Here is a 27,287-nt window from a genome sequence, read left to right on the forward strand (position 1 = left end):
AGATTGTTGACTATTCTTCTCTGGTTTAATCTAAAAACATATATTGTGTGGTTGATAACATAAAATCGTATTTATATAACACATATCTAAATGAGTAGTAATGTATTTCACAGGCAGACATAAAAAGAACAAAGGATGCAGCTACACATACATTTCTACATACAAATATATGTACAAACACATGAATGAATCCAAACATGATCTGTAAACTACAAGTAGACAAAAGTTCGGAACTGACAGGAAGCCATTTTTTCTGTGACTTCCTGTGTTTACTTTGAAGGCAGCTGAAAACTGTCCGACTTGATTGCAGTTTATTGACAACGCCTCCTGCTGCGGCCGCTGCTCTCGTCTGGATTCCAGGCGAGGCGCAGCTCTAACGAACGAGCCTAATAAAACATAGATCAAATTAAATAGCAAATCATAGCCTTTCTAACCAACCAACCAATAGTACCCCTCATGTTGGGGGTACTATTTAAAAAACACATTTGTTACACCTTTATTGTTTCAGTTAAGATGTTATTACATTGTGCTTATTGAAAATATATATATATGCGTTTATTCAAACTAATACATCAGAATTTACATACAGCAAACCATGTAATATTCCAGCAGAGGAGGGCCGATTTGTTTGTCAGGCTCTATTAAAAAAAAAAAAAGTGTATTCAAGTGAGTGCAGAACTTCGTTGGCAATGGGAGTTTGTGAGCGCAGCTCTTTCCCGCCCCACAGCGGGCAACTCGAGGCGAGGCGCGTCCGTCCCAGTTGGGTAAACTCAATCCCACAAACCAAACTGGATCGGCGGCTACCCGAGGCCTGTAGCACGGAGCAGGGTTTGGGGTTAGCGAGGCGACACCAGGATAACTTATTCTACCAGGATAGATCCCCACGGTGAGATCGACTCGTGTAAAAGCACCGCCTACTGACCAATCAAAGCGTGGTACGGAGATCGGAAATTTATATAACATAATTACGAATAATTAAATGTCTTATCCAGAAATCCACAGGTTAAACAGTCGCATGCTAAAAAGGACAGCTGGCAATAAATCGCCGCCTATGTAAATGTTTAAATTACATCACTGCTTTATCTTGAGCACATCTGAATATATACATGTGTGTCTTCTAATAAATGAATGCGTGCAGATGTATTCTGATGGCGTGAAAACGGATTTAGGAATAACAACATCAATAAATATTCTCTTATATCATTCACTTACCCGTGTCAGCCTCTTGAGCCGTGTGTTGCAGTGTGACGTGTCGGACTGCATTTTAGTCACAGAGTGAATGCAGTGTTACTTTGCTGTACACTGTATATGTTATGGATGGAAACCTTCTTACTGCTTATAATTGTTTTAAAATGTATTTTTTATTAGCTCCCAAGTCCTTTTTCACACCGCCGGGGCTGCAGCTGAAGGATATTGTCACACGCCAAAAGAAAGCATCTCAGCACACATAGCAGTCAGCTCGTGCTCTCAGCGACCATTTTGGCTAGATCTGTCAGATTACGCATTCCCACAGAAGGCAATGTACTGCCAGCTGTCCCTCCTTCATTTGGCAGTTTAAACTGTGTTACCTTCAACCTGAATTCCCGGTTGTTTGGGGTTAGTTAAGCCAGATAACCAAAAGAGAACCTGGGTATGTTGAACTCGCTTCGTGCTGCAGGCCTCTGGTTGCATTGCAGAAAGAAAAATTCACTTGTATTTTTATTCACGGCTTGAAAAAAAGACATGGGATAAACGTGGTGTTTGTTATTAAAAATGGCACATTTATTGCTACATTACTGTTATATACACAACAGTTCTCTATATCTACTTTATATATAAAAAATAGGAAACTGGAGGCACTTTGAGGACATAGCCTACATAGATGTTGTCCCCAAACATGAGTGAAGACAGAGAGATTTGTAGCAGGTCATCTGTTGTAGAGGACAAAAAGGGTCTGTTAACAAAGAATATCCGGTGCATTTTTGATCCTTGGATACGGCAGACATATCTTTCATGTAAAGAAATAAAAGTACAAGTCTTTAGTAGAGATTTTTCATATCACAACAACACCACGTTTTTCTGCAGAAAGGTTAGAGTGACTTGACAAAGAAAATAATGTTTGGGGCTCGTCCGTGGGGCAAGATTTGGGATAAAATGACAGGTAGAAAACCAAATACTGTTACATATCAGTATCAGCTTATAATGATAAAGCTGATATATCACAGCTGTACATACATATCAATGCACATGCCAGTCAAGGACAAAATTATACTTAACAAAATCAGTACATAAAAGATGAAACATATTAAGTAGTTTTCAGCGTCAAAGTTGAAGACCGGGTTATTAGTCATCTTACATTTAATGACACAGACACTGAAGCAGTCAGCATCAGTGGGTGTGATTCTTCATTTAGATGTTCTGAGACACTGTCAGATGTTACTGAAGTATATATGTTTTTATACATCTGTATTATAAAAAGGTACAACCTATAAATCATCAAATGCAACATCATCCACCATGTAGCAGAGAAGTATTCAGGCACTGGTGAGTAACCATTATCAAAACTCCCAAAGTCAGGAAAATGACTAAGGCCACCCTTTTTGATTCGTTTTATGCTTCATATCATAATGAAACAGTGAATTGTGTTGCAGATTGTGCAGACCACCCCTTCTGCCCCTTCCTCAAACGAATCAACAAGCCCGTCAGAGAGCTGGATATCCAAGGAGAGCAGAGGGGGGGTGTGCTGAAGAAAAATATTGTGTTTCATTTAAGAAAAACTGTCGCAAACACCAGAACAATCCAATTACAACTGGCATGACAGGTTTGTTTTCAAACATGCATTAAAAAAAGAAAAAAGAGAGCAATATCACAACATGTGATGTTACAGCCAGATAAGTTTGTCATTTCTAACATTTCTAAGCACCTGGCACAAAAGAAAACACCTCACTTTGTTCCTGGAATCTAAATTGAGAGTCGTCTTACATTTAAACAACGTAAACAAAAAAAGAAAGAGCATTCCAAATGATAAAAACAAAACTCATACAACTATCTTACAAAGTAAAAAACAAAAAAAACAATAAAAAAACATGATAAATCAATTCTACAAAAGGAAGATCCTTACAACAGGCTTTGCAATTGTTCAAAAGGGGGAAAAAAACAAAACACCAAATGCTCAACACACAGCAACAACCAAAACAAGTCCGTCAATGGCGAGTGAATTCTCTACAGGGTAGCAGGAACACTCATGATCCCTTTCAATACTCAATTATTTCTGTCTTCTAGCAAAATGTGATTTACCATAATACAAATTGCTCGGAGACTTCAGTTTAGTAAGTTCACCATGCTGTAACAGAGTCTTCAGGTATGATTCGACAGGGGCAGGCGGGTGTGACACTGACCGCGAGGCTGAGAGCGACTGATGCTGGGCAGTGAGAATGAGATCCGAATGCTCAAGTCCAACCTGTTGGCATGTGCATCTGCACATTTGAGTCAACGTCACTGTGGTTCCTGGATTTGGATTGAGTCTTTGCTTGTGTCAGTGGAGGGTCTCTCTCCAGCAGTCTCAACGATTAAAAATGAACAAAAAATAACCAACCACATGTGGGTCAGTGACTGTGGCTCCTTTTCAGCCAAAGCAAGAAATAAAAAATAAAAAACACATCCAGAAACCCCCAGCATACCACAAAGAACGGAGTCAGTTCTCTGATATCTCCAAACCTACCTCTGTAATTCAGTCATTACGAAACAAGATAATAATGATGGCTATTTTATCTGAATGAAACACTATGCATTCGGCCTCATTTGGGCACATGTTTAAACAGGTTTTGTCCAATCGTAAGATATAAACCCGGGTGTCCCTCTTTGCCTGTGAAGAATGTAAGACCTGCTTTTCAGATGGGAATGCCAATAATCATCCAACAATACAAATCCTAACTCTGCTTACACAAGCAGTTGATCCAAAAGGTTTCATTTGATCCAAACAAGTTTTGCTCCCAACATGTAAAGCAATTTTTCAAAATGTCTTACAAAAACATGATCATAAGAATGTCCTTATGTCCAATTTCCACTGTCTCCAAACCGGTGTCCTCGGTTCAAAGTGTTGTCTTGTTAAGATTAATACATTTTCCCTCTTCCTGTAAGAGTGTGCTTGTTACTTTTGTATTCATAGTCAGGAATGTGGCCACCTGCTTTGTCAGTAATGAGGTGTGTGCGTGTGTGCTTTCCAAAAGTTGATTAACACACACTGAGATGCATGACAATGATAGATTAAGGCCACGTGTTCTAAGGGCTGTACAATCAACAGGAACTGGAAGGGAAAGGAGAAAAAAGAATGAACATTTTCCCATAACACAAAACAAGCTATTGTTCATTAAATTATTGTGCAGCGAACACACCACAAATCCCACTGTACAAACTCTGTAGACTGACCTGAGAATCACATATGTCCATCTCCAAGACCAGGGTGACCCCCACCAAGCTGCATCTGGGGGTCAACGCCTGACACCTTTTCCTCCTCTCTCCTCTTGAGGCAGGCAGCCTTTGGGTTCAAATTACGCTCTTTGAAAAAAGGACCAACACGTTAATTAAAAAACAGTAAGGGAGAAATTATCAGAATTCTTGCGATTATATCATTATGCTTCTCCTTTAGAAATATTTTAAGACATTAAAGCAGAGTTTTGAACATAAAAAAGGTCAACAACAGACTGGGAGAACAGAAAATGGGAAAAGCAAGAAAAGGAAAAGAGAGACGAGAATTGCAGACGTTTGGCAGAAAAGCAGGGTTATACTTCCTCAAAATAGTCTCCCCTTCTTCTCCATTTTTTAAAGTGATACGAGCAAATAGCAAAGAGAAAGCCAAAGTGAATGCCACACAGTAATAAGTAATATCAATATTAAAGAGGAGATTTTGCTATGGGTGAATGACTGGCAACTTGTCCAGCTATGATACGAGATGGTTGGTTGTTTATGTGGATCAGACCTTCCTGTATTGGCTGACCTACCTCGCACCTGCTTCTCCAGGCCCATTATGATCTGGACAGCCTGTTGCAGGATGATAAGCTTGGTCTGGGCCTTGTCACTCTGCAGGTGGACCTGACACATCCTGCCCAGGTCTCTGAAGGCTTCGTTAATGTCACGCACACGCACCCTCTCCCTAGTGTTGTTAGCATGGCGGCGCTCACGCTCCCTCAGCTCCTTCTCCTCGGCAGTCAGGTTCTCATCGGTCACCGAAACAACACTGCAGCCAGGAGGAGAAGTGGGGGTTGGAGGGGCTGGTTAACAAACCCAAATCACAGCCCTCGCTGAACCCGGGCTAGAAGTTCTCCCTTCAACTGCAATTATACGTCTTCAGCCTATGATATGACTTTTTCTAATTAAGTTTTTCTACACATAACCCTTGTTTTGTTATTCGTAAATTTATTTTTTTGTCTTGTTTATGTATGATTCTAATTTAAAGTTCTTTAACCAAGAGGAGACCAGTGGAATTGCTGAAGAAGATCCCAGTCGAGTAGGGCTGTGTTGCAGGAGAGGGAGCGGAGGGGTGGTAACAGTTTTTTCGCAGATCTACAAATATGAATGATAAATAATACATCTTTGTAAACACGAATGAACGTAATGTCAATCAGTCAGAACTTTAAGCGTTGTGGGTTGAGCAAGCGCGACACTAAACGATCTTAAGCCAAAATACAACAGTCAACCTGAGCGACAAGGTCTAATTAATCTGTCCTGAAATTTAACCAACCAACATTTGAATTTGGTTATTGGGGTCCAGGATGGAAGTTGAGGGGATTTGGTGACTGTCCAGCAGAATGAGAGAAGTTATGAGGAGGGAGAGAGAAAGGGAGAGAGGAAGCAACACCCTCTGCCAACATAGAAAGAGACACAGAGAGACACAAAGAAGAGAGACTGAGGGCATCATGTTAAATACATCAGCAGTAGATGTATTTATCTGAATGTGAGGAAGAGGAGGTCCCTGTTGACATCTGTAAAAAGAAAATGACAGGCTGGGGAGTGAATGAAGAAATGAAAAGGTTTGTCTCAAAAATAGGATGGCAAAAAAAAAAGGGTTAATGCTTTAAAGGCGGTGACATGCAGCACAGAGACAGACACTGCAACAAAGCTGAAGACGGGTTAATACACAAGACTACTGACAGCCCTGCTTTCATGCTAACCAGGGTGCCAGTGGACAGACAAACAGAGTGAGGGAAAGGTAAAAAATAAATTAAAAAAGCTATTGTGAAGCTGAAATAACTTGAAATTCTGAATTCGCTAAATGAGGCAACATTGGAAAAAGCAAATGAGCACTAAAAGATGTGTTAATACAGTCAACGGGTAAGGCGGAGAGACATATAAGCATTTTCACAGTGGAAACAGACGGCCAATTATGAGACAAGGTAACACATACTGCATCAGGACAAACAGTAGTCCTGTATGTGTTACCAGAGGACGAAAACCGTAGAAGATGAACAGGAGAATGGGCATGTCTTAAAAACAGTCACACAGCCTAATTTCCTTCTGCTCTGCCCTCACGTTATTGATAATTTTTAGGATGGACTGTAAAATGTGCGTTGACTCACTGGTATTAAGCAGGGACAATGGGCCTCATTCACAAACAGGATGGACAGTATGCACTACTGCTTAAACCATGCGTACCCACGTTTTACGCACAAATCCAGGTTTCATCAGTATTTTCTTACATTCATTTGTTCTTACTCTGCAAACAAATTCTGGTCTCAGACCATGCACATGCAGAAATGATGAGGCCTTCTGTCTGCATCTCATTCTAACACCGCATTCATAAAAATAAGAAAAAAGCTCTAGTAGACCACATTATTTTTAAACCTTAGTTTACTAATGCATTGGTCAAATTGAATAACTAACTATGACATTGAAGCCCATTTATCCTTATCAATTTTTGTCATAATTAAAATATATTGTATGTTTTTAAGCGCTATTGAGGTTTTGTAATGAAGGTTCAAATGTCTGCCGTCATAATTTAGGACGTCATCACATGAAAAGAATAAAATAATATGATTTTATTTTATTGTGATTATATAACTGTAACTTATGGTGTTGGATTGCTGCCCGACTGCCCAGTTAAGCGTTCCGTCAAGCGGCAGAGCAAACAGTATTTTGTCAGAATGAAAATGTGGATTTTGAAAGCTTAAATGAAAATCTATATGGATTGAAGCAGAATATACTGATAGATAAAAACATGGTTACTTCTTTCTTTTCTCAATTTGTTTTGACTTTTGGACTTAACAACGCATGGGAGTTATTGGAAATGTTTGAATCACAAAAGTCATAAAACAACATAGACACCACTGAAATCTGAGTCTACAAAAAGTATAATACTAATAGGATTAGTGTAGCCTGATCTTTATCTGAAACTGTGCAAAATACAGAATTAGAAGAATGAATAGAGATACAAAAATAGAAGCGTTGCAGCATTTGAATGTTGATTTAGAATTAAAATGTCAACGTTATGACTGAGGCTTCAAACTATTTGGTACGGCACTTATGTACCAATTATGAAACAAATTACATCTCGGTGAAAGTCTTTGCTGGATGTCATCACTTTCACCCTCATTTCTTTGACACTTATGGATTATGAGTCTCTCTGACAAATCAGAGGGTCCTTGTCCTCCTCCTCTACCTGTTTCCTTATTTTTCTTCATAAACTTTAATAGCAAACCTGAGCCACACTCTGTATCTCAGGGGACACAACATTCACCACCTGCCATCTCATATGTCTTTTTTTTTTTTAATCCTCGTCACTCCTGTGGAAACATTTTGTAAAGGTGTGCCTTTTCTGCCTTCCACCTCGGGACACCATTGACTGAAATGTCTTTAGTAGTTTTATTTTTTTAGAGTAAGGGCTATGTCCTTTTTACAACTTCAATGCTTTCTCCATAATAATCCTCGAGCCACATCCCCATGTTTAGAAAAATGGGGATGTGGCAGTATGCTGACCGAGAATAGCGGGCACGCGCCTTTCAATTTTTGTGGTTAAAACTAAATTGGCAGGTGAGGACATGTCATGACTCCAACGGTAATTTTACGTGTGCACTTATTTTCTGTCACGTGATAGCATGTATTAGTGAATGAGGCCCAGTGTGTTTACCACCACAATGGAGTCAGATGAGGTTCCACAAGTAATTAAAAAAATATTTTAAATAAGGACATGGAAAGGAGCTGGGAAGTGAAGCTGTGGGAGTTTTATTCTGTAAGGAGGCCCTTCCCCTCCTCTTCCTTCCTCCCTGGACACCCACTGACCTCGAACTTGCTGCTCCAGGTTGAGTATAACGTTAACGGCCTGTTGCAGTACGATCAATTTGGTCTGCGGTTTCTCGTGGCTCAGATGGAGCTGACACATGCGGCCCAGCTCCTTAAAAGCCTCGTTGATGTCCCGCACACGTAGTCGTTCACGGGTGTTGTTTGCCATCCTCCTCACTTTCTCCCGCTCAGCCTTAACCTCCACTGGTAGATCTTCATCGTCTTCCTCATCATCCAGACTAGCAAAGAGCCAATGGCAGATGAGGCAGGAATGAAACAAAAGTATGGGTACAGTTCACTGATAATAGGTTTCTAATTATGGTGTGAAATCTATTTTGAGTAAAGTCAACGCCACATGTAGAGGGGCAAAACTCTGGGGTAATTTCATGACGATTACAAACACTGCTACAAAAGTAGGTAACATTAGGGTTTGGCCTTGGCAATTTGTCAGTTTTTTGTCAAACAGTACCAGGAACAATGAAGCCCCAGGAACTAAAGTCAGGAACTAAAAGTTTTCACCACATCCATGAAGATGAAGATTAACTAAATGACAGTGAGAGAAAGGTTAAAACGCTCTTCTGAACTACAGCAAAGCGTGCAAACCTACTGTGGTCGCAATGCTGCTAAAGAATCCAGAGAACATATATCAGACGGAAATAAACTCCATTAACAATTAAACTTGCTGAAAAACAATACCAGGTAAGATAATGTGATCGACAACTGTGGCAGTGTTTACAATTGTGATTTATTTGCTTTCAGGTTGAAGTCCCATTGCATGAAGAGTTGATCTTGTTTAAACTCTAAAATATTTTGTCTGTACCTTTGTCTACTAAATTAGGGCATTTTCTGCTCATTGACCTTTATATTTGATACAGATGTTGTTACGCTTGTAAGGATGTTAGATTTAGGAAAGGAGTTATCATTTTACTCTGCTATATCTTGGATGTGAATTTAGATTTTTGGTCTCTACTGGTTATATTTGTTTTTTATAGTTTCCTCTTTAATCCTCCACAAGCTCCAGCTAGTGAGGTATCCTACTTAACAGAAGATGAATCTGTTAAAAACAGGATTGCTTGAACAACAGGTAGGTTATTTATTTGTGTGTGTGTGTATATATATATATATATATACCAGTCAGTCTCTCTTACCATGCAAGAAAAGACTGAGGCGCAACTGAAGTCCTTTCAAAATTAATTATTACCTGTTTTGTTGAATTAAATAAGAAATTAATGACCTTCAAGATTCATATCTAGAAAGGCTGAACGACCATTTCCTGACACATATTATACTTAAACCACAGCAGCAGCATATGCCATGAAATCTCATGCAGTGATAAAGGAGTATAAATCTTGTGTGGAAAAAAAGGTTTAAGACACCTTGTTCCGAGGCGGTCCTTCATGTCTTTTTTCTCATCCTCTGACCTGTCGGTGATGGAGCAGTTTTCATCGTCCTCCTTGTCCTCTCGTTTGATATCAGAACCACTGGAGCGCTTCAGGCTACCAGACAGGCCTGCACCGGGAGTTCAGAAAAAAGGATACCAAATAAGATAACAGGTAAACCCAAAAAAATATTACTTAACCTCCAATGGTACTACCGTCCTTTCTGATATGAAAAATACATAGAGGATTAAAGAACAGATAGACTCACCTGTAAAACCTTCAGGCTGAGAGCCTGGCTGGACAGATGTGGGGCCGTGGTGACCATGCATAAGTCCCCCACTAGAGGGCAGACCCGCAGAATCCTCATGGAGACCAGACATCTTCAGGACAACAATTAAACAGTGTTTCAATTACTTTGCACAAAGTTTGTAGTACGAGCATAAGAGAAACAAAACAGGTATACCGCTCTCACAATTCACTGTTACTTTAATTTGAAATATCACACTTAATTTAGTCATTTATGGATAGATTTCCTGTGCCGCTATCAATTCATCTCACCAGTCCAGGCAGGCGACTGGCCAATCCAAGTGCTGCACTAGTGAAGGCTGGAGGTAACCCTAAGCCAGACGAGAGCAGATTGTGCATCTCAGCCAGGCCTGGCACTCCTTGTCCGCTGGCGTGACGCTGTAGAACATGGATGGCTTCGTCCAGACGGTCCTCCATTTTACTCGGCTACAGAGAATGAAGAATAACGGACGATGAGACTGCAGAAGGCTATGCGTGAATGACTGTAGCATCCTGTATTTGCCTCTTTTATTTACTTCAACAATCTTTCGTTGCATCTCTCAAATGAAAAGAAAAAGAAAAGACATGTTGCCTCACCATGGACTGAATTCCACCCTCAAAGTTGGGTGAAGGTGTGGCCTGGCCAGAGGATCGAGTCCACTGTGATGCAGAGCCTAGAAGAAAGAAGATGCATGGTATTGCTCAGTACATTTGCCCCTCATTGACTGATATTGACATGTTTAACACATAATTAATATTGATGATACTCCATTTATCTAAAAATGGATATTGTATTTTTTGCTTGACCCCCTTGTTCACAGGGAGATGGGTGCTGGATCGGTGCACAGGAACCACTCCTGCAAATACACTTTTCATGTCTCACCAAGAAACACTACAGAGTAGATGACTGATTCAACTACTGCTGGAGATTGTCGTATTTGAGTCAATTTAAAAAACAGAGGAAATTTCAACAAAAATATGGACATAACACAAACATAAGTATGTTTTAATCTTGAAAAGATTTCAGCGAATAAGTGAGACATTTCTTACAACTAGCTTATTGCTATATCAGATCTCAAGGCAACACTCTTTTGAATATGTAAATGTTGTAAACCAATCCAGACCCTAAACTGTGCTAGCTTCAGCCATGCTTACTTATTTAAATACAGTACAGACTTTTTTGTTTGTAGCTTATACACTGCATGTATGTATGTATGGTTCAGACACATTGTACATGCGCTAGTCATCATTTCAAACATAAAATATTCATTGAGAGTATTGACTGAGTCCAACTGACCATTTAATGTATTTGAAGTAGTATGTTTCACTGACAGTATTGAGTCATATCGTAATTTGCACATGATAAAGTAAAGATCCCTCCAACACAGAAATAAATAAATTTAACAGAAAGTTTTCATTTCACCTTTAACCCAATAGATGGAGCTGCATTGTTATTAAGAACCATTCAGTCTTAGTGAGAATGAGAACAATGCGGTTTTAAAGATCGTATCATCCCCCTTACACAACAGGAAGTGGAGGAATCAACAGAACGGCGTAGGAAAATAGGACTCAAGCTATTCCCTCACCTGAAACAGCCTGGGGAGAGCCAGAGGGAGTAGACGGAGACGGAGGGAAGGTGTTACTGTGTGGGTCTGACGGATAGATCTGGACAGAGGAAAAATGATTTTTTAATTAAATGAAATGCAACATACTCCTTTAAATTTATTACATTATATAAATATGATAATATACAACATTTGAAGGTTTGCATTGAATATTTGCCAATAAATATGTATTCTATTATTACTTACAGATGCCAGGGCTTTTCCAATTTCATCTCCTGAACTTCCAGGTACTGATCCTCGATTGGCTTTTAGGAAACAAAAAAAGCATGTCAATTGGATCCTATGGTCAATACATATTCTGCTATGTGACAATTTTCACAAAGAAAAGAGCATGCATTAAAGGGTTTACCCATAATAGGGTCAGCCATAGGGGGTGTGTGGCTGGGTACCCCAAAGCTGTTGGGGCCAGAGTGGGGGCCAGAGTGGAAGCCAGAGGGATGAGTCCCGTTCACCTCACTGCCATGCATGGGGAAGTTCTGGGGAGAGGGGGGCAGTGGCTGCCGTTTCTGGAAAGCAAAGACACAAAAATAATTTACACAAAACCACACAGAAGTCCTCAACGATGCATTAGCCAAAAAGTGTCAAAGACATTGTTATGCCTTCAGAGGTAAACAAGACCAAAGTGAGAAGGCGCAACTCACCAGTCTGTCTTGGGGGTTGATGGCAGTGAAGGGAGCATGCTGGCTCAGATGGGGGGAGTTGCCCAGCATGGCAGAATAACCAGGCTGAACCATCGACCTGGCAGAGCCCCATGGATCAGAGGGCGGGTGGAGGCCTTCTGTAAGGGGGCATCCAGCGGAGGAGGGGGAGTCAGAAGGGCGAGGGATAACCAGCCACAAGAGATGAGAAGACAATAAAGGCCACATATGAGACATGTCACATTACCGTGATGACTTCATTCAACTGTAATGCACTATTCGCACCAAGGAACCATAGGGTGTTCACTGGCATACGGCACCTAGGTTCATCCAGACTTCCCTAAGGATATTGTGGGGACCTATATTCACAACCATACTGTCTATAAAGGAATATTATTATCTTTGTAAGTGTCCGATACCTTTACCCCCATTAATAAAAAAGTGTCTCAGTCAGACTGAACTTTTCAACCCACAACAATGAACAAGGGGAGGCTCTGAAAGCAAGTCTTGTTTTGACTGACCTTGCACATAGAATGGTGGTGGGAAGACGTTTCCTGCCTTGGAGACCGGGTAGCCAGCATTGTCCCTGTTAAAATCGTCTCCTGAGGCAGATGCATAAACCTACAAAGGATACCGAGAAGAAAAAAAGAACTGTTCAGCTCAGTGCTTGTAAACTTGGTCACAAATCCCTATCATACTAGAAGCAAACTACATAGTATAACTTACTCGTTGCATGAACGACATGATACTATATATGTACATACTATATACTGTATGGTATATTACGTTTGAGATACTCATACGAAAGTTCCCTGGGAGCTTTCTACTGAGAAGGATGACCACCAATTGATTTCCCCATAAAATAGTATCTTTACCCGAGTTAAATTTTCAAAAGAAAAATGCATTGAATACCTAATTAAGCACAGCACTTAAAAGTATGTGTTCCTTAGTCGTTAGAATCTGTTTTTACGAACTGGTTTTACTACTTAATTCAATAAACAGGCTGTTGCAACATTTCTGTAGACTGGAGCACTGAGCATTATGTATCGAATATGCAGTGTCAGTGAATTTATTGTCTCCCATCTCTGTCGGGCTTTTACATTTTATTCTGTTGAACAGAAACACACTGCGAATGGTTTACAGATACATCATTCAGACTCTTTAACACAGTGAGACGAGACCACACAATGGGAGATGCAGTCAGATTTAGTGCATATAATGGATGTTAAGGAACCAATGTTCTGTACCACAATAACATTCTCAATCAAGACTATTCTCGAAGAAAAGCAAGTATCAAACTGCATCTGCAATACTCAAATCCAAATGGACTGAAGTTTTCTTCTATAATTTGATTAAACAGAGAGAAAAGGAGAGAAAAAAGAGGGGAGAGGAGAAGAGGGAACGAAGAGATGCACTCCTAATTACTGAACCATCTGCCGAATGCTGGATGGCAGCCAACTCCACTGGCAGCTGGGAAAGAGGGATGGGGGAGGGAGAGAGAAAGAAAGGGGAGGGAGGCGGGGGAGGGGGGTGTGGGGTAGAGAGGAGGGGGAGGGGGTACCGAAGAAACAGGAAGAAAAAGAGTGTCCAGAGAGCGAGAGTGGGAGGGAAAAAATGAGGTGGAGTACGAACCCCAGTATACATTTCCTTCAGTGATCCAAAGTGGCCATAAAGTAAAGCGCCTACAAATACAACACACTATAAATACATACTGCAAATAAGTGACTGGGTTAATGAGTGGTTTTTCCCCAATGCTTTTCCTTTTGGTGGTGTAGATACACAGCTGTAAGAGCTGGATGTCCTGTATAGCAGCAATTCTCCTTCTTTGCAAGCTAAGGAGAGGCTTAAGATGTCGAATGGTATGTGAAAAGGGGCGTAAACATGACACCATGAGCTCCCATGGACTGACTGCAATAGCTGAGATATAGTTCATGGCTGTTTTTGATGCTAGTACTCACCGAGGAGGGCAGGCCAGGGGGCACCTTCCTGATCTTTTTGGGCTGTGGTCCTGAGGGAAGGAAGAAGGAGGTAAATCACATAAGCATTCATACACACACACACACACACACACACACACACACACACACACACACACACACACACACACACACACACACACACACAGCTTAACTGAAGTGACTTTACAACCAACAATGTAGGGGCTCATTCATATAGCGCACTTCTTTCCGAAGTCCTTCTCAAATCCTGCTAATCCAATCTAACCATCTGTCTTGTGACCACTCATTAATGCGTAATCAAAAGGTATTCTAGTCGGATGTTATTCAATATCAGACTTTCCTCAGTGATTTCACTTTCTTAAACTAAGCAGAAGTGTGATTTCTCAAACACTTTCAAAAACCTCAGCAGGAGAAGTGAATATATACACAGAATTATAAATATAAATCAGAACAAAGAACACTTTTTTCAAAAAGTATATCTTATGACTATGTTCAACACTGTGCTTGAAACTATCCTTAAAAATCTTACCAATGGGCTCCTGTGAGGGTCTCCTGCGAGAGTTGCTTCCCTCATAGGAGGAATAAAACTGTGAGTTGGACTTCAGGCCAGATGGGGAGAGGGCATCAGGACTGGGCATGGGCATCTCACTGGGCATGAAGCCCGGCTAGAGACGGTGAAAAAAAAAGTACAAGCTTGTGTAATTCATTGTGGCAGTAAATTCAGAATGATACAGGAGGAGAAAACTGAGTTTCCCTTAAAGAGCATGAGGAGAGACCGGGTGATACGTCTGACTAGTTTACCTGTGTTGCAAATGATGAGTATGGTCCTCGCTCAGCCTTCCCTGTTTGGAGAACGGAATATAAAATCAGGTCATGATCGTGAACATTGGGCTTTTATGTCAGTATTAAATCTCAATCTGGTCATTCCCCTTTCTCCATTTGGGTGCCTCCCATCTGCTGTGTGAGTGTATTATGATGATGTGTGGTATTTATGGCCGTGGACAGCAAAACAACAACAAATTGGCCCATTATATTTGGTTCAGGGGCAATTGTGCCAAACCTCTGTCCCCTCCCCTGACAGTTAAAAAGAGGAGCGCTATAGGCTACCATAGTCCCATGAGACAGCCTTGTTTGTGCATGGGTGCCCTTTACCCCCCACACTCCCTCCTGCCCTGAACACACAAACTGCAACAACAACACACGAGAAAAAAAAACCTCCTCCACATCCTCCCTGATTACTCTGTTCCCTTCATCCACTGCCACCTAAGCATAAATATGGCTTGCACTAAAGTGGTACATTAGTGTCTAACCTATGAACGACTGCCCTCTTAAACAAACAACTCATTGTGTGGGTTCAGTCCCTCAGTCCATTGATACAAACTTGTGCATTTCAATCAGCATGTTCTTCTGTCATTAAGTCCTACTATTAGAAACACGGGCCCCAAATTTCCCAGATTCTCTTTGGTTTTTATTAAAAAGGTTGTGACTTCTATGCTTCAGCAGCTTAGTTCAATTAAAACCTTACCAACAATCCCTGATCCATACATGGGGGCAGAGGCAATGCCCTCTTGTTCATTGTAAAGGCCTTGTTCTGCATAACCCTGTGGGAAAGACAACAGAGGCATTAGGGATATAAAAATAGACACAAATAAATTAAGCCCCAAAGAAACCGTTGTGTATTCATGTGAATGGGTCGAGAAAGATTACGCAACTTGGCTCTGAGACCGTGCACCATACCTAGTTTTAAAGGCAGGTTTTGGGATGAAAGGGTCATTATGGGAATCTTCAGAAACTACAGGGTGACGATACAATAACTGCTGGATTACTATAGAAATGTACCAATATTTCATATTGTATCTAATAAAAAACAGATTTTTTAATTTTTTAAACAAAAAGTATGTTTGGATTATTTAGTTAGAAATGGGGACAGGTTGACATGCCAGTCAGAATATCCATATATTTTCACAAGGTATAAAAAATTAAGCAAATAAGTCCAGTAGAATCATCCATGACATTTAATCTTCCCAAGATACCCCGTACATACCCTGTTCTAGATATCTCAGATGAAATATGGCATTGTTAGTACAATATTAAACTCAGTATATCTGGTAATTTGATTGGTTTAGAGATGAGATCATATCCCTTCTGAATTGCTGCTCCAACAAATGCAAACCCGTTTCAAATTAGTAAGAATCTGGACGGTAACATAAAGGCTGTTTGAGCTATACAATATTCAGTAATGTGTGAAGAACTGTTATTTTATGATTGTGACATGTCAAATGTCTCCCCATGTGTGTAATATATCTCAATTTCTAGTTAACTCCTCAAATCTGAGCCTGGTCTAAGCAGTAAAGTGTTTTTAAACTAAGAGTTTTACCAATGGCCAAATTGGCGCTGTATCAGTGGTCGAAATTGTATTAACCCATATTATACATTTTGTTTGTGTGTGAGAGTGGTATAAATTACATGATCACAAAACTTGCATTGTGTTTCACTCAATAGCATGACATCTATAAGGCCAGATAAAACTTACCCTTCCCTGGTTGAAAGATGGACTGTTTTGTTCTCCTGGTCCCCAGGGACCGGACCCACTCCTGTCATCCATACCTGTAAGACAAAGAACTGGGTTAGGCCTATTAACCACGAAAAGGCACACATTCTTAACAAGGATTTACACTCAGGCTTGGCAAAACTGAGTCTAACTTCAGAGAATGATGAAGTTGACCTGCTTTGATTCAGTTTTTTCAGGCTGCTCAGAGTAACCTCAATTGAAGAGAGTCACTTCACAGCTCACACAGAGACAGCATAGTGACAGCGCTGTCACATAGCGTGGATATGAGCTGTAGGAAGTTTGAATAATTAACACCCAGTATGAGGTTCCCAGAATCATCCTCGACATTCTTCATTCTCCCACTCCACTCCTTTACATTTTCCATGGCAACAGTCACTCGTCCCCATCCATTCTCTCACATTCAGCCAACACCTTTGTCTTAACACAGGATGCATGCTGAAGATCTCAATCTTACATAGTTGACACGCGTTATCCCTGGCCAAAGCTCCACAGCTTTCAGAAAAGTAAACGTGTTTAAAAAGGAGTGATTTTAAAGATTGGTGAAGCAGAAATTCCTGCCCGCCCCCTTTCTCTCAATCTCCTCTCGTACTGCAACACAGCATCTCTGGGGGAAAGCTGAAGCTTAATTGCGTACTGATTTGCATAATTGTGCATATTAATGAAGCTCGGTCCTATGAATATTCATATTTTTGTTTTGTTGTCTAATTAAAAAGGGGGAGAAGGGAGCGAGGAGGGGGTGGAGGAGGGCTAGAATCATGACAGGATCAGCAGTAGAACAGACTGATGGGTCCACAGTGCTGAGAGCAGCTAGATTGCCGTGACAACTCTGATCTATACACACGACACCAGCAGAATAAGAGATGAAGGAGACAATGTCTTGTCCCCTCTCTATGGCTGACTGTCACTCTCCGCGTCTATCAAACACAATAAAGAAAATGTACGAACTATTTGTTTCAGCTGTAAGTCATCAGAACCCAAACGCCAGACAAGTAAAGGCTCCAATTCAACGTTTAATGTTCGAGAGACCGCATGACAGTTTTCAGGGTAAAACTGTTTCAGTTTTGTTATCAATACTAAATTTAAGTAAGCTAGTTGCAGTGTCAAACAACAAACAAGCTTACATTTTTGTGGCAACATTTTATCTTCCACTTATCTACATTATTACCATGAAGAACAGTCTGGGAAAAAAGATGTAAAGCTACTCTCTTTTTACCCTCTTTAGAACAACTGAGGCTTGTAAGGCACTCGGAAAAAAGCACGAACTGTCACCTTTCATTCCACAAATAGCAGGGTGCATATAGCACTTTGCAGAAAACTAACACACAATCGCTCTCGTATAAGAACACCCATTTCAAGGATCTTGAGTGTAGGCTGAACAGGTGTTAGTGATACATGAATTTTCAAATTTAATTGAATCAATGGATTGTGTGAGGAAATAATGGGAGGATTAATGTGAATAGTCACACCTGAAGGAGTGGAATTATGGGAGAAAAGCGAGAGGAAATAAGATAAACCAAGACTCAGTAGAGAACAATTTTAATTAAAGTAAATTATTTCTAATCAACTGATCTGGTGATAAGCAGATGAACAAAACTGAGTGAACTCCCTTTAATCAATTGGAAATGTCATCTTGCTGTCAACTTTAAAAAAATGAGATTTAACACAAAAATCTGATTATATAAGGGGTTCTATCATTGTGGTCACTGTATTGTGTATTTATATTAATGTGCTGGAAAAATAATCAAGTACCTCTATACACAAATATATTGTGGTTTGAACCACAAGAGTAAAACAATAGAAATAGCATGCAAATATAAATATATGCGTATGAAAATAATAGAGGGAGAAAGAGGAGGAGGCTGGTAGTGAGGGAAAGACAACAAGAGGTTCCGACTTACTCGCCACTAATGATGAGGCAGGAAGAGACTGACTGAGCCAGTGTCATTGATTATGATGGAGTATGTACTCAGATATTTTACTTCAGTAAAAGTACTAAAACCACTGTCCTGAGAAAATGCACTTTACGATTCTTTAGATGACATTCAGGGCATTAATATAGCAGCAATACACCATTATCTATGTTCAGATATAGTGGAGTATACTCGAGTACCTGAGCAGAGTAGGATACCACTCTCCCTCTGTGTGTGTTGTAATCCGAGCTTCTCTATGCTTTGTTTACATAGCCGGTCTGCCCGCATGTGCCTTTTACTGCCTGCGCTCATACAGCGGTTACAGCTGATAACAGCATCATCGTAGAAGCGTAGCACCCTCGGAGCACCCACCCTTCAGTTCCCCCCCAGCTTAACATGGTTAGCTCTGTCAACAATATTAGCTGTGAGCCGCTTGCAGAGCGTCACCATGTTGAGGCAATAGAAACCCTGTGAATTTTGACTTTAGCACCTTTAAAGTACAACGGTCAAAGTATTCACTGTGAAGCCAAATGGGCAAATGGTGTAGTTGAGTGGTTTTGGTCATTTTATTATCTTATTGATGTGGTCCAGATAAACTAGACTTGCCTGGTCTTCTCTGCCTATGAATGTTAGCTTGTTCTGATGGGCAGGTGGCACCTTGCATGGTAGCCCCTGCCATCAGTGTGTGAATGAGTGTATGAACGGTGGTGACTGTGTGAATGACATGTAGTGTTAAAGTGATTTGAGTGGTCGGAGGACCAGAAAAGCGCTACCATTTCAGGTGGTTGGATGAATATGTCTCCATATGCTGCTAGAAAAGTTAATACTTTTGACCGTAGAGAAATCTAGCTTGGGTCTTTACAAAATCAAAATACAGTAGCATCATAAAAAGGCATGTACCCCTTGTGCCTCAATAATAAAAGCAAATGATTATCAATTGATAAAAATTTAAAATGTCAAGTTGTGAACACGCACAATGTTTTTGTCAGAACTGGGGTTAGATACGTTTTTCTTTTTCTTCCTCACTATTGCCAGCGGGGTTTCTTTGATTCAGACACATTTTATTAATTCACTTGGTATTACAGTTAGTTAGTTATTTCTTCTTTTTTTTGTAATGAGTTGCTTTTTTCTTATATTCCTGTGTCATTTTTACGATTTCCATTAGCGACACCAGAAGTGCCAAAACCATTAGAAAACCATGAGTAGTGCACCACTCAGACAGTCTACCGGGACTGGAGAAAGAAAAATGAAGAAAAGGGTGAGTAACATCAGACCAATTCACTGGTGAACCCCAATGCACGTCTCCTCCCAGCATGAAACGCCCCTTTAAGCATGGCTAATCTTTAATTACACAGGAAGAGATACTGGAAACAGACAACCAGCCTGAGTCACAGGCTTCATGAGCAAAACTCCTGCACATACAGTGACCAAACTTGTAGACATGCCTGGGCTTTTATGTGAACAGAGCCCCAGGCACCCAAAACTGAGTGTGCCATTTTGTCTACACACCTTCTTCCTTCCTTTGGCCAAATGAGTCACACAGACACAACGCATGATGTCAGGTCAAATCTTACACTGTTAATGAAGAAATGAACAATGTACAATAACACAGGTCTGGCTGTTTTAACCTGTGAGTCACTGGTGGCTTCTGAAACACAACAGTATGCATCAACCCACTAACAAATACAGGAACATCCTGTATGAAATCATATACATGTTAACAGCAATATGAGCCAGAAATAGGAATGCACCAATACCAATAAATCACAATTCAGTAAAATTGATCAGAGTATTTAATTGTTGCATTTTGTATTACAAAGTTAGGAAAGCAATGTTTAAGTCAAGTCGGATGTTACCTTACACCTAAAATAATGACGCCAGTCACTTCCACATAGTGAGGCAAACAGCCTATTAAACAAACATTGGTATCGAATCGGTACTGAAAACGTTGAATCAGTGCATCCCTCGCCGGAAATTCCAATTTGAAACAGCAAATTACTTGTGACTTAAACATCCTTTAGTGTTTGCGATTCTCCAACACTTCTATTTGAAAAAAGCATGCAAATTTCAAACTCTTCCCCTTCTGCATTTCAGCCCTACCCAAGTTTAAAAATACATTATAGGATTCTCAGTTTCCAGTCACCAAAAAACGAAAGTGCACTGAAATTACTTTAACTGACTAGTGACGGGGATTGAAAAGGCGCAAATGACCAGAGCAGAGATATTATTATCACCAAAGACTCTAAAAAGGAGGTTCCCCATAGCCACACATGTTAAACCTCCACATATCCCAAACCTTAACCATACTGGGGAAAATGGGATCCAACTGACTTTATAAGGAAAACACGTGGCAGCTGCTCCACAAAGAGCAGAACTACAGAGACCAAGTCAGGTTCTTTGAAACTAATCTTTAGGTATCCAGACAAAACAAAAAGCATTTACCAACTTTACTACATACAGACATGCATTTTTCTTCAAAATTGTTCTTTTAGCCTCATGGCATCAAACCTGGCAACCTCAACAAGACTTCAGATAGCACTGTGTCCAGCAGTTGACCAAAAAATTGTTACAGCATCTAACTACTCCTAAAACCACAAATGTTTTTTTTACATTTCTGTTTCTATACAGATTAAACTAATGATATAACACCTGTAATCTAATTTAATAAGTGAGCTTTAGAGATGTTGGTAGACATATTTGTTTACTTTGGAGAGAGCCCGGCTTGCAATTACCCCCCATCCAGTCTTGATGTCTAAGCTAAGCAAACGGTTTCCTGGCCCTTAGCTTTGTAGTGAACATTCAGACATGAGTGCCACACACTAACCCTTTGTAAGCTTGAAAGATGTCAAAAATCCTCATTTGCTCTCTTTCACAAAAATTAGTACTGCTGTAGTCAACAAAAGAAACTACCTATTTTTCAACCAATGGATTGATCAATGAGTGGAAAAAACAATTATGTTAGTTTCCATTTAGATTAACAAAATGGCCACAATGCACTCCTGGTAGCCTAAATGAATGATACATAATGCACTATTAAAGGAACAGTGTGTAACATTTACGGGGGCTTATTTGCAGATATTGAATATCATATGCATAACTATGTTTTAATCAGTGTATAGTCACCTGGTACTAAGAATCACTATGTTTTCCTGAGCTTGGAAAAAGCCATCTATATCTACCTGGGGAGCGGGTCCTCCTCCTTGAAGTCTGCCATCTTGCATCATGTTTCTACAGCAGCCCAGATTGAACACTGGTTCTGGCGATAGTCCTTCATATTTTACAGTATCTGAAGGTATGGATGCGCTCCGAAACCCAGTATTAAACAGGTCTCGGTGCTAAATAATTAAAGATCGTAGTAGGACTGCAACAACGAATTGGTAAAATCGATAAAAATCGATTATCAAAAGTGTTGGCAACGAATTTCATGATCGATTCGTTGTGTCGCGCGATTATTACTATTACACACTGAGATTGGAGTGAGACACGAGAAAAGCTGAGGTTGTGATCTTCTCAAAAATAGAAGATCTTTGACGAGTCGAGTCTTGGCCAATCAGCGTCTTCATGTTCCTCAAACTTGTTTTTAATGGAAGCTAGTCAGCTTGCTATCGCGTTAGCTAACGTGTTTGGGTATTGTCGTTAAAGTTACTTTATCTTCTGTTACAGTTCAGTCTTAAAAAAAAAACGTAATGTGATGAAACATGCCGTCACCCCCCGGTTTGGTTCAGTTCACGCTGTCACTCGTTAACGTTAAACCGGCTCACCGGCGGATCTAGCTGCAGGTTTTTTTTTTTTTTTACTCAAAGTAGAATGAAGCAAATCACGTCGTTGGGCTTAGCCAACAACGTGACGTCGTTGGGCTTAGCCAACAACGTGACGTCGTGGTCTTAAGAGACCCAGAATGAAAGAGTTTCAGGAAGAGGACGCTCTATATATAGCAGTACAGCTTCCCTCTGTCCCAGTATTTCATACATATTGATAAAGCAGTGTATGCTAAATGCAGCCTCTGGAGGGATCAATTACAGTAAAAAGGGCTCACATTTGGCAGATGTAAAGCATAGATGTGTATGTTTTTAGTGTTAGTCCATTTTATTGTTTTAATTAACAGCTCAGAGATGTTCAAGGAGCAACCTGTTTGTGCACTTTCTGAAGATGTTTTGCACTGTCACTTCTGTTTTTGAATAAAGGGTTGGAAATGAACGCTTTTTTGATAAAAACATTTTTCATCCGATTCATGGATTGATCGAAAAAATAATCAACCGATTAATCGATTATTAAAATAATCGTTAGTTGCAGCCCTAGATCGTAGTATTGAAAAGCTCCAACGTCACTGGTGCTTTTTATTGTTTTGGTGTCATGTATTATCACACAACATTTACTCTGCTCTCTCTACTCCAACTACACTCACACATAGACACACACGCACGAAGCACAAGCAGATAGGCCGCTTGGGAAGATTACTCGAGTTGACGGCAGCTATGCTTGTTACTGTATGTGCAATAAAATATTGTATGTAAAAAGCCAATATTTGTATCACTATATCTGTGCAACAATCACAGACATGTAAACGAAAGTTTAAGAAATTCTATATATCGTTTTAAAAAAAATTATTCAGTCATGTAGAAAAGCAGAGTATTGATAAGATTAGCTTCTAGTTGTACTAAAATCGTAAAAGATACCTATCCATAACTGTAGGCCACCGTAGTTCTCCAACCTGCTTTGAAAGGGAGGGGTGAGCTGAGGGGTATTTAGTTGGTTGCAACCTGCCACAAATCACTAGATGCCACTAAACATACACACACCTGCTACCTCTAATATACTTTCTGTAAACAACCTTTCGGTAAATAGAACCATCTAAGCTGTCATAGTGCCTGCAGTTATATTATAATAATATATCACACTCACACAGATCACACTCACACATACATACATACATACATACATACACACGTCCCTTCCTCCCCCAAAAAATAATGAGTTTAGAGGCGCTTATCTTCTTAAACCTAACAATGAGAATTTGGTCGGACAATAGCATATCGACCAACCCATTGACCCACGGACCAGAATGTGGCAGCTCTTAAGAACAGCCACTGTGGTCAACTCAATTAGCAACAATAATTGAGATGGTAATGATTTTTCACAGCAGTGGAAAAAGAAGTATCAAACTTCCAAAGAAATGTTTTATACCACTGCAGCATTCCACTCCATCTCTAATGTTCTTCCATTTTCTTATTATGTTCATGGATATAATTGGTTTGCCTGTATGGCAAAATACCCTGGAATATACTGAAAGGGCAGGTGGACAGCAGCAGAAGTGCTTTTTACGTTTCTATGGACCTCATGAAACTTTGTTCCTGATGTGAAAACGTATCTCTATGGAAATCCAATGTAAACCGCATGAATTTAAGCAGGCCGCAGTAGCTGTTCTTTGTGACAAAGCTAACTGCATTTTTTATTTTTATCAGCTACCAAAGGTGAGTGTTTGGTACTTAAAATGATTTTGGAAGGAGTATAATTTTAAGCCTGAGGGACAATGCCACGAGCAGCCATTGGATTGATAACATCAATGTTTCTCTTTTGTAAGTACACACCTTGCTCTAACAAGAGAACATGCAAGTGGCTCTCAAGTGAATGGAATAAATAGAGCCCCCTAAATCCCACCCAGTCAACGCTCGTCTTGTCTTGTCTTTCATTTTAGCTTCAATATCCGGTTTCATTTATATTACCAACCTAAAGACATATTGCACTTCTGGAGATTCAAGGGTGACAGAGAAAGATTCATGCAGGGGCAAATGGATCTGCAACAGTAGGAATAGCAATGGACAGGGAGTCTATTTTAAAAGCCAACTACTTTTTGTGTATGACAATAATACAAAAGTGCCCCAAAAATGTAAAATAAAGGAAACTGATATTGATATTGAGTATCTCCGAAGCTGTTGGTTTACAGTAACCTGCATGCATGTCTCAAAACTGATGGGCTAACTTATAGGCTAAGCTAATGGTGAGGATGTGGGGGCTCCAAGTGAAAATGAGCTATGTGAAGAGGATAAGTAGGGTGCAAGATTGCAGGACAAGGGAAAGCACTTAGTCACAGTGTAAGCAGAGAAGATTAATTGGGCTGTTCCCATCAACTCCCACCCTCTGCCTTTATCCATGAGTGATTGAATGGCAATAGCTGAGAACGTGAGGGAAGGACACCTGCAAGGCGAGGATGAGAAAGTGCTGAGGAGATGACGCTTGATCTACATTAAATAAATAACCTGGTAATTTTCCTGAGGTTTCTTCCAATAATCTGTGATCTGAAACGCAATTAATGAGAACAAGAGGAGAACCGGAACAATTTTCTTTTCTATTACCATTCAAAACACCACGAATTAATGGAAGGTGGAGTAGGGAGATGACAAGAAACTGCGATGCTTTACTTTCAGGAGATGTACTAGGGAGCATTACAAACTATTACAAAGCGTTATGCGAGAGGAAGGAAAGTATTTTTTTCTTTGTCTTTACATTTTAATGACATTTCTTTTTTATAATCAAGATAATATATTCCAAAAGAATGGAGCATTTAATTTATTCTGGAAGTCAGGAAGACAAAGTAAAGCAGAAAAAAAAATGTAAAAGGCTAAATAATCTCTTTTTGTCTTACCTGAACCTCCAAACTGACTGCTGGCGAGAGTAGTCGGACGGTTCTTGCCGTTTGTAACTGGAGGCTCAAACATCTGAGGAGAGAGAAATTAAACTGTTAACTGTAATCCATTTAATACTTTGCCGAGTTGTATCCTCTTTACTTGTGTAAAGGTTCATTTAGGTGGTAATTCAAAGTATTCTTTCATGTATCCTATCCTATTCATGAAGCGATCTACACATTCCCACTTTGACTTAGTGACTGCTAACGTTTAAGTGACAACAACAATCTCATAAAATAATGTCATGCTGCAATCGCTGAAAAGCCTGACCGACTGGCCCATTCATGGATGCTCTGATATTCAATCACATTTCAACCTACTTGAAAACTGTTCGGGATTCATAAAAGTTTAATAAAATTGTGTGCAAGCATAGAATGAAATGTATAGGATGGACATTCAAGTCAAGCAATGTTCAGAGATCTTACCGCGCTAAAATCCAGCAAGTCGTTGAGCTCCTTGTCTGTTTCCACTGCAGCCATTCTCTGCTGCTGTTAACTTGGCCGTTTCAGTCTCAGCAAGCGACTACAAGCAGAGGTAAGGAGAATATGAGTATATTTTGCCCTATTCTGACCAGCAAAGGTATGCAGGAGTAGAGCTAGTTTAAACCAAAGTCAAGTATCAGTGTTTTTCCATTCCTCAATAATGTGACAATATTGTGACTATTGGTATATACTAAGCAATTTCATGCATTCATTTGTTTTCATTCAGGTGGAACAGTCCATTAAAAGTTTGGGAAATTGCGTTTGCTGCCTTTAAAAGTAACATCATCCTATACGTTATACAAATTAGGTCTTATTTTTCCGTGTCTTGTTCATACTGTGTTTTTGGCAACGGTTCAAGTGATTATATATTGTCATGGACAACTAGTGTCTTTCATTTCACTTACAAATAAGTGGTTCAGAAAATATTGTTAAACTGGAGCCTCATTTAAAAAAAAAAATTGTGAGTGTCCGAATTGGTGCCTCTTCCATTGCTAAGTTGTTTCTAAGGGTGTTATTGAGTGCCCATAGCTCAACAATAAAGATGATGAATAAAATGCTGTCACATCCAGTAGGAATGGTGGCAAAAGTTATGAGAATAACAACAACAAAAGAAAATATTACAATAAACCTACTCCAGACAATGTCCAAACCTATATCCATTAACAATCTAATATTGATTTATTGTACCATTATCCAGAATATAATGATTCAGATGACTCAAAAATATTCAGTTTGCTCAATATGAATATGAAAAATAAATTAAATGACATGGCGGGGAAGCCTGACATTTAACCAACAAAAAAAACTTCACACAGACACAGAAAATGTTTCTACCATTGATACAATTAAGGTGTTTTAGTTTGAAAACCGCAGGGTTGTGTTTAATCTGAACGGGCAGTAGCAGGGATATGGCTTCTACTGGGGGCAAGCTAATAGTTGAGTGCTTTGCAACAATTCCTGTGTCCAGCGGCATTGCTAGCCCTACATGAGAAACTGGTCTTGGGTAACGACAGGAGGACAGTAAGAGCGCATGGTGGGGTAATTCTAGTGTATGTAATGTTTATGTGATAAGCATTTTCAGGCATGGTAGTATGGTTTGCGGAACTGGGCTGAAACGCTCATCTAGAAGGAATTCATCTTTATTTAAAATGAAAATGTGGTAGTGTAGATGGAGCCTTCTTGCGAGACCCTCAAACTATTGAACAAGTACTGAGAAATCCACTTAGTTCTAAGAGTTTCCCTGGTAGCCCACATCTAACATGTGTGACTATGGTTCAGCCACAGGACACACTGTATTCGTTGTTAGTTGGGCCCTGGACTCAGGCAGCTTCCTCTACCTCAAATAACAACATGCTCCAACAGCTCTTTTGAAAAACTTACAGAGTAATAACAGGACATGCTTAATTCTCAAATAAGAAATGTATGGTCTGACCAGCTGGTATCAAATGCAAATTCAGGCCATGTGTGTTAAACATCTAAATACGTCATCATTTTTACACAAG

The 27,287-nt window shown here is 39.9% G+C and overlaps 1 protein-coding gene across 1 annotated transcript; it reads right to left on the minus strand.

Moving 5' to 3' along the window:
* Positions 1–1,744: 1,744 nt before the first annotated feature.
* On the minus strand, positions 1,745–25,782 carry tcf3a (transcription factor 3a; the record flags this gene model as incomplete). Its single annotated transcript, XM_079216520.1, has 20 exons — positions 1,745–4,285; positions 4,408–4,536; positions 4,980–5,215; positions 8,424–8,492; positions 9,630–9,762; positions 9,901–10,012; positions 10,191–10,364; positions 10,515–10,591; positions 11,504–11,582; positions 11,729–11,787; positions 11,892–12,048; positions 12,184–12,317; positions 12,702–12,801; positions 14,139–14,188; positions 14,668–14,803; positions 14,940–14,980; positions 15,664–15,739; positions 16,672–16,745; positions 25,264–25,336; positions 25,729–25,782. The coding sequence occupies 19 exons, from the start codon at positions 25,780–25,782 to the stop codon at positions 4,415–4,417; spliced, it is 1,956 nt and encodes a 651-aa protein (XP_079072646.1). The 3' UTR covers positions 1,745–4,285; positions 4,408–4,414.
* Between the last annotated feature and the right edge of the window lie 1,505 nt (positions 25,783–27,287).

Source organism: Taurulus bubalis (genome assembly GCF_910589615.1).
Source record: "Taurulus bubalis genome assembly, chromosome: 1".
Taxonomy (NCBI): Eukaryota; Metazoa; Chordata; class Actinopteri; order Perciformes; family Cottidae; genus Taurulus; species Taurulus bubalis.